At 44.4% G+C, this 8,675-nt stretch overlaps 1 protein-coding gene across 1 annotated transcript in view; it reads left to right on the top strand.

Moving 5' to 3' along the window:
* T265_08846 (hypothetical protein) overlaps positions 1–8,675 on the top strand; it is a gene marked incomplete at both ends in the record, with an annotated part of 85,019 nt that overhangs the window by 32,675 nt on the left and 43,669 nt on the right. The window contains one exon of the mRNA XM_009174758.1: positions 3,968–4,173. Within this exon, the coding sequence (XP_009173022.1) occupies positions 3,968–4,173 (206 nt within the window). The remainder of the gene's footprint in view (positions 1–3,967; positions 4,174–8,675) is intronic.

The raw sequence follows: 8,675 nt of genomic DNA, 5'->3' as shown, positions 1-8,675 counted from the left end.
GATGATGATGATGATGATGATGATGATGATGATGATGATGATGATGATGATGATGATGATGATGATGATGATGATGATGATGATGATAATGTCTGAGACCAACAATCGCGCAGTATCCAGTGCCAAGCCCATCATGGTGAACAGCACCACTGAGACAGTATGTGGTCCGTTCCGAAACCGAACATCCCTGTCAAAATCTGCCGTGCCAAGTAAGGCAACCCGTATTTTTAGATTACTGTTATCCAGGTACATCAAAGTGGGCTGTTCTCATGTATAGTTCAATCGATCGGTCCAAGTCAGTTTGCTCCGAACTTCTGCTGATGCCGCCTAATCTGGCCTTTTGTCAGCGTGTTAGTGCGACTTACCCCGCAGTGTGATACAGCGGAATGATCAGATTCATCAGACATGTGTACCAGTTGCACACTGCAATTGCACAGTCCTCAGTGGAAAAGTCCATCTTGACTGGTATTGTCAATCTGCTTAAGCAGGGTAGGTGATCCTTTCTTGCAAGGTTTCGACGCAAACGTTCATCTCATCTCTTTGATCGTGTACCATTTATAGGCTGTACATACGTCTTTACTGAATAGTATTAGTGTGCAGTTAATTGGGATAGGTCGACTGTCTGATGCACATTACGGAACCGGATTGTAATGTCTTCGACTTCAAACTGCATATTGTTTGGCATGAATAGATTAAGACAGCCATCATGTCAAGCAACACGCTAATAAGAATTTCCTTTATGAAAGGCACAAGACTACCCACCAAACGTTTGGTAAAAAATCAACTGATCCAGACTGAAATTTCCTCGTTTTTTTTCAAGAAGGTGCTACTAATCACAACTTTTGGGCAGGTAGTATATGCGCAAAATTGTAGGGACAGTGAGATTATTGCGGAATTATGATAATCACAAGGATTTTAGACAATTTTTCCCATTGTTTGCGGAAAAAATCAGGATTCCATTTCACTGAATGACCAGGTATGATATCCCATGCCAACTGTTCTCACTTTAAGCAGAAGGCGAAAGTGGGGCCATGAACCAAGGAGTTCAAACCCCAGCACGGTCAATGGTATACACTGTTAATGAGCTCTAATAAGAGCAAAACCCGAGTCCAGTACTTCCCCCCTTTGGTTTTGTACCAATAGAGGAGGACAACTGTTCAGACAAGGGTGATGTGAGCGTGAATTCTAAAAATCCCGAAATCATCTAGAGCTAAAACAACTTTTCGCGAATATACACTCATTTGCAAACTAATTTAGTTTTGCGAGAGACTCACCCGGAACCCAGATGAATCTCTCGTTTGTGATTTTCTCAGTCCACTGAATGTGCTGCACCAGGATGCCTCATGTTTCAGTAGCTAAGATATTCGAGATATCGCGATACATGTATATCTTTGTAATTTACTACTCATAAGGTTGCTGAAAATCCGTCGACAGTCCACAAACGAGAGATTCAGGTGGGCTCCAAGTGGGTCTCTCGAAAAACCAAATTAGTTTGCAAATGAGTGTATATTCGCGAATTTCGTGTAATTTGGTTTCAAGCAAAACATAAGGTTGACGGAAACCCGGGGACTGCGCCTACCTGATGAGCCCCAAAAAGGGCGAAACTGGTCATGGGCTGTCGACGGATTTTCAGCAACCTTATGAGTAGTACATTACAGAGACAAAACAACTTTTCTTACAGAGCAAAACTTTGAAAATCGACCCGAAATAACTTCACGGCAGCTTGTTTGCTGCATTTTGTGTCAAAACTACTGGAAGAAAAGCCAAAATCATCTACACCACGTCAGTGACCCATTTGTGTCCCTTACTCTTCCTGGTGTGGTTAACAACTGTAGAGGTTTGAGCTTCGTGACCTGGGTCGACAAGACGCATTTTTGTACTGACTTGAATAAGGCTTTGGAAAGTCCACACTGTCGTTGCAAATGCACGGTAGAAATGCGCTATTTCAAAAGCGGAATACATTGAAGCAAAGTGTTTGGTAGATTTTTTTCAATTCAAGATCGAGGAAATCACATTTCAATACACGCCGCATGGTTAAGTTGAATTTGCATCAACCAAGATGGTTCATTCCGGATGCATCAGTGTCCTCCCAGTGTGTGAAGGCGTGAGGTGATGTTTCTTCAGATGCGAGTGCACTTGTTCTTGTTTCGAACATCTATGGTTTATGTAGTCCTAGTCTTGTAGGTGTCCAAATTCTTATCTAATGCACAAAGAATGCCATTACACTGAAATTGCTTCGTTCTTCCTCTTCCTATCAAGAGGTGTTATGCAATCCACTTTCTAAGAGTTAATTCCAACATCACACCCGATTGTATAAATACGACAATGCGCCCATACAGGAGTGGCACCAAGCTAGTTCGAGATCGTCAAGGCCCAGATGGCATGAATCGTTAGTCGTTTACCAGTCATGTACGTCAGTCCTCTGCCTCAATCGCTGTTGGCAGGAAAATCCTCTCGGATGCCAGCGACTCAAGTTTGTCGTTCCTTGTGCAATTTGTGGATCTTTCTTTTCACCTCAGACATACACCTGACCTGTCTTGTCACCGCTTGTTTGACTGTGTTTAAAGTCGATGCTGCCAACAGCAAAGAACAGCAGGTACCGGCTGAAGGTGAGGTTGTCGCTGCTTAGCGAGCTACTTCTGTGACTCATGAACCATTATTCAGTCTTTCTCACGCAACACAAACCTCACAAGATTATGTGGATCAAATATCTCTCGCATAACTGCTAAAGTCAACGTCAAATCAATCTACTACCAGTCATCGTGTTTCCAAAAGACTACTACCAAGTTGTGGTATCGCTTGATATGTGTACAACAGAACAGTGTCAAATAAATACAACGGCACAAGACTATTTACTTTCGGGGCGTAAAATACACTCCACTCACTAAAGGAGTGTCGACGAGTACTTCTGCTCACACAGTTCCGGTTTCCATGTCCTGATAGCGATGGATCGAGCAAAACTCTATCAACTTAACTTTTGTTGTCCTTTACACGATAAAGAACGCAGCTTCGGATCGACACACTCCCACTCCCAAGTTGACGACGGGCTATCATTGAGCTAGTTATCGATCGTACATTTGTCCCCGGATTTGAATTTGGACTTGGATTTTCTCGGCCTGACTGATTCATACGCTGTTGTATCTAGATTGCGGTGTGTTCAGCCAGACGAGGTCGAAAACACTCCTCAATTCTGCCAGTGTATGGTCGTGTAAACGAGATTGGAAATGCCTTGCTCAGGTAGCAAAAGTATGACTGGAGATAGCGGTTCGTTTAGGAGCTGAGCTTAAAAGATGATGCTCTACCATGAGAAAAACGATCTGCAGAATTCAATCTAGAAACATCTTTGACACACCAGTTACTAATGGTTAAACGATAAATATTTTGTCCCCAAAATCAAACTCAGATTGAACTCCCCAAGCATATTTTTGTCCGATCAGGACGCACAGTGACGTTTTCGTGTGCCATCAATATCACCTGGATTCTCTTAGTTTCGGCCTATCTCTAACAGGCACTATTGTTTGCAGTTTTAATCGTTTTGCACATGGTCAGAGGTGTCGTATGTATCTACACAAGGTAACCGTCATCTTATTATCGGAAGCTCGGTGGTTGCCCTTATTCAACCACTCTCCTGCAACGCACTGTGTGGACCGGAATGCTTGAATTGGTTATTCTCCTATTAATGTTCATTCTGAGATAACCTTTTTTTCTAGGTTGCCGATTTGATAATAAGACATCATTTTGGCTGCTCAACAGATTCGGATTCACCAAACTGATGGTTTCACCTTTGACTAGTTTTTCGGCCGGCTTAGACTCATGCTGCCCTTGTTTCTATTTGACTGGCAAAAATGGTCTATTGTTGGCATGCAAGCCATGCAAGTCCCATATGCTTACGTACGTTTCGTTGTTCAGATGGTCTGTCTACCCCAAATATTGTTTTGGCAACGCCATGTTTCTTCCGCATTTCCAGTTCTCAACATGACTGAGCCGGAGGTACGTGGACACTTGTGGGTGAAGATGCGGAAAATTCTTCGCGCAATTTATCGCATGGCCGATGAATACGATTATTTCCTAAAAGCGGACGATGACACATATGTCTTTTTGTCGAACTTGCGCGAGTTTCTAGTCAATCATGGCAACCCTGCAAAGCCAATTATGTGGGGCTATCGTTGGTTGGTACGTTCGCAATTTTACTTCTTCAGCGTTCAGTCTGCATTGTGTTGATCCCTTATAGCAAAATTCATTGAACCGTTGACCGGGAAATATTGATCCATAATGGGAGTGAAAGTTTAGTGCTGACCTGCGCAGAGAAAAAGTACATTTAGGAGGCCCGTGCAGGTTTAACGGGAAGCGGTTATCCTCCTTTACCCCACTAGTGAATCAGCTGCAAGCAGGCGGATCAAAGGCGAGGGACACTTTTATTGCTATCTGTCAAACGGAAAAACTCAGCAGATCATGGCTTGTATCAGTCTGTCTGTGTAATGTAAACCAAGCAGATGCACGTGAGCCACTGTTGGCACGGAAATTTCAAACAAAGGATTGGAGCAGCCCCATAAATCCAATTTGTACTTTTTAGATACGATCTTTCGGGCAAGTCGAAGTGTTTCAACTGATCATTCCACTCCAGGTTACTGTGGGCTGTAATACTTAGTTTGGTTTTTCATCATCATGTGGGCGGCCTTGTGCACTCGAGCGGGGTTCACAGACATGTCTGACAGCTGCATTTTGCTTTGCTGCTATATACTTGGATGCGCAGAGTCAACATTTTCAAGTGACCTTGCTATATCTAAATGCTGTTCCCGCTCCAGTGCCTTAGTTCTGGAAAAAAGGCTCGCCAACAATGAACACAACCACTCAATAGGGTCGACTGGCCGAAAGAAGTTTACTCTCAGTGAAAGGATAATAGGAAAAGGTGGCACACTAATTCACTTTGACTGGGAAGATTGACCGAACACTTCAAAGGACAGTTTAGGTGGCCTCCTACGATGCAGTCTTCAATGACAGTTCGTACGGATCAATGGTATGTACACCTTAATCGCCCACCAGAAGGGGAATTAAATTACAAAATATCCGTATTGAAAAATGAGGAGGCACCAGCACTAAGCGGTCTATATCCAGCCCTTTTCAAAACGGCAGAATCCCCTTGGTGATCCATCTGACAAAACTCATAGCTGCCGTATGGAGTGAAGAGAGAACGTCTGCAAAGTAGGGTACATTGACGGTCATGCCTATCTTCAAAAACTGTACGCGGATTTCGTGTAAAAATCGCCGTGACATCAGCCTGGTAGCTATGAGATCGTAGATGCTCTTTTGTCATATCATTCGTGGTTGACAGAACACAGGAATAGACAGATCCGTGAGAACCAGCTTGGTTTCATCCTGCAAGGAACATGCATCAATCGCATCTTCACCCTCCGACTGGTTGAACACAGGAATAGACAGATCCGTGAGAACCAAGCTGGGTTCCATCCTGCAAGAACATGCATCAATCGCATCTTCACCCTCCGACTGGTTTCGGAAAAGCGACACTGCTTCCAGAAACAAACAATGGTGGTCTTCCTCAACCTGAAAGCTGCCTTTGAGTCTGTGAACCGTCAGGCCCTATGAAGATGTCAATGGAGTGATGTCCTCCATGAATTCCTGACAACTTCCCTGGACGTGTGAAGGTCTATGGGAATCTCCCGTCTGACTTTAACACAGGAAGTGATGTGAGACATCGTTTCATTCACCTTTTCCATTCAACTGTGTCCCTGATGTAATCATGGTGGACTCAATTCCAGTCTATACTGCCTGTGGAGTCAAAAATGCTCCCTGGGCATTCGCTCACAGATGCCCAACACGCGGACGACATAGGTCTTCTTGGATCTGCCGCCATTGTAATGCAGGCAGCATTAAATTATCAAAATTATTCCGCCCCACAGTTTGTCGTGGGCTGCACACCTTGTAAGGAGTGCTACTGCAAGTCTTGGTGGTATCGAACCCCAACCTCCTACTTGCGGACGAGCCGAATGAGGTAGCAGACAAATTTTTCTATCTGGGAAGCTGTATCATTCCCGGTGGTTTATTCAAAGACGATATTTCCATCCGGAAGGTCTGAGCAGCTTCCTTGAATTGTATCACCTGTGGCGTAACATCTGCTTATCTGTCAGGGGTAAAGTTTACAAAGCTGCGGAGTGCTACATATTATTATAAGGGTCAGAACCTGGGCCCCTGCTCACAGAAGACGTCAAAAAACTTTTGATGCTTGATCATGGATGTTTTCGAAGCACTGCTAAAACCCTGTAGGAAGAACAGATCAGTAGAATTTGAAAGAAATAACTCGCCAACAACAAATGAACCGATCACACTTCATAAGTTGCGCGAGCTTGGTCACTGCCCTGCATACCAGTTGACCGACTTCTTTCGAAAGCCCTTAATGTACACTCATGCACAGAGTGGAATCGAACCGGGGGAGGTCAAACAGTGACCTAGAAGCAATTTCCATCAAATTCAACTGCGCTGGTATTGCCGTTTCCTTGGATTGGGAACCCGGGACGGGGCACATCATTGGTTAAAGACGTTGTCAGACGTAACTAAGTCGCACGCTCAATGGCGAGCCTTCATTAAAGCTGTTTCCTTCAATTCATAGCTTACCCTCCCGATGAAAAGAGCTCAAGATAGCGGTTAGGGCGCCAGCTTACGGACCGGCAGGCCCATGGTTCGAATCCAAATCTAGACTGCTCCTATCTAGACTTGAGCAACTTGGCAACATCCCAGCCCTGGTGCCTCCTTCCTGAACTGCCCCAATGATAAGCTACCGCCTTCAATGCGCAGCTGTCTACACCATCTGCTCAAATCATCGGTGAACAAAAATGTTGTAGAATGATGATGATGATGATGATGACCGTGACACTGGCGGTAATGTTGATAATTATGGTAGTTAAACCACCCTGGGTGGATGGTTTATCTTGAACAGATGATTTAGTCTTCAACTAACATCCAGTAAGTTTTGGGTTCGAATCCCTCTGGAGCTTTGTGATATGCCCGCAGCTGAGAATTGCCAATAAGGATGGAAAAGAAGAGCAGTACTTCTCGGCTTCGTTCGTATTGACTGGGTTCACCTGTAGTTTCCTGTCTTTTTTGGCCACCTAACGCATCATATGATCGAAATATTATAAAATGTAAACAACCCGGGTGGGCTGCCTGCTTGATATCAAGTAATCTTTCTGGTCTCGTTCTGTTGTTCGAGTGTGGTACGCATTTCTCGCTTTGAAGGGCGTTCCAAATTGATCTAGAGGATTCAGTCATTTGGTCAGAAATAAACCCGCATACAGCGGTGCGACATTATACCGCGTAACCAACATCAATACCCTTTCATATTTAGAGGGTGCAGTTTTTATGGCAAATAAGTGGAAATTCGGAGGCCTTAGCTGTCCCAACGTATTCATTGAAGAGGAAGGAGTGAATGTCACTTACTTTGTTAATTGGAATTAAAGCTGGTTGTTTCAATTTATCCTTGTGGTTCGTGGAACCAGAAAACTGGTTTTCTGTGTTGCTTGGCGGTTTTGATTAGTGCAGCCCCAAAAACGCCTTTCGCTCCGCTGATGTTCATAAGATCCGATCACGGCTTTCCTAATGACGCATCCACACTCAGCCCCCGTGGCTTAATTATTATCAGGGCCAATAACTAGGATCAACAATCTCTGAAAACTCAACAAAAGAAGCAACGATTTCTTTCTGAACTTTACTGGAAACAATCGCACCTTTTAAGGGCCTCCGTAAAGGGAAATAGACAGTGTTTACTGTGCGAAAACAGAAAAACCACTTGGTCGGAAGGCGGTTGCTGACACTTGTTAGGCCTGTTACCCAGATAACCATCACAAGATCAACCCGGAAACAGCGGTACAGCACGGTCGGAATTGAAACCAATCCAAGCAGCTTTTGTGTCGCACTGTGTAAATAAGCAGATTTAGATCTATGAGAATTCCAACGCATTTGGTCGGTTCGCCAGATTCTGTGCCACTCAGGTCTTTGCTCTCGATATCTCCGTGATCATACGATATTGCTCATACGATATGCCGAGACGGCCTTGTTGTATTCTAACCACTTCAGCTGTACAACGTATTTTAATTCTCGTTTAAGAGAACGTCGGTTGTGTTTTCTCGGATGAACCCATGTTCATTCACCTGCATTAATGAATCTCAGAACCATCTCACCTGGTTCGACCGTAAATATGTTTGTCCATCATAAAGCCATCTGAAATCACTCCCCATAAATGAAATATCTGTTTTACATCCATGTACGCTTAGATCACACTCGTCCGGATTCGCATTAAATGTGTTTCAGTTCAGTATGTTTACAGTACTGTGATTTCATTAGTGTTGTCGGTAGTCGGTAGTTCAGTTTTTGAATAAAAATCTACTTCCAAAATTCACACAAATCGACTGGTTATTTCGTGAAAGGTTCAGACACACGTCCCGACCTAAAGCTGCCACCTTGACGTGGTGGTCGGGCTTGAGTGCTGCAATGATCCCGCGGGCTGCACTAGCTGGAACTTCGTTCCACAAGGTTCAACAATGTCAGGAAGGCCAAAAAGGAGCAGCCAGACCGAGAGCAGCGAGACCCCGCACTACGAGCAATCGTGGTACGGGGCGGTCTGGGGGTGAAGTCGTACTGTCCTCTGCGACAGGAGTGTGAAG

Source organism: Opisthorchis viverrini (genome assembly GCF_000715545.1).
Source record: "Opisthorchis viverrini unplaced genomic scaffold opera_v5_239, whole genome shotgun sequence".
NCBI lineage: Eukaryota > Metazoa > Platyhelminthes > Trematoda > Opisthorchiida > Opisthorchiidae > Opisthorchis > Opisthorchis viverrini.
This window is presented reverse-complemented; position numbering and strand designations above follow the sequence as displayed.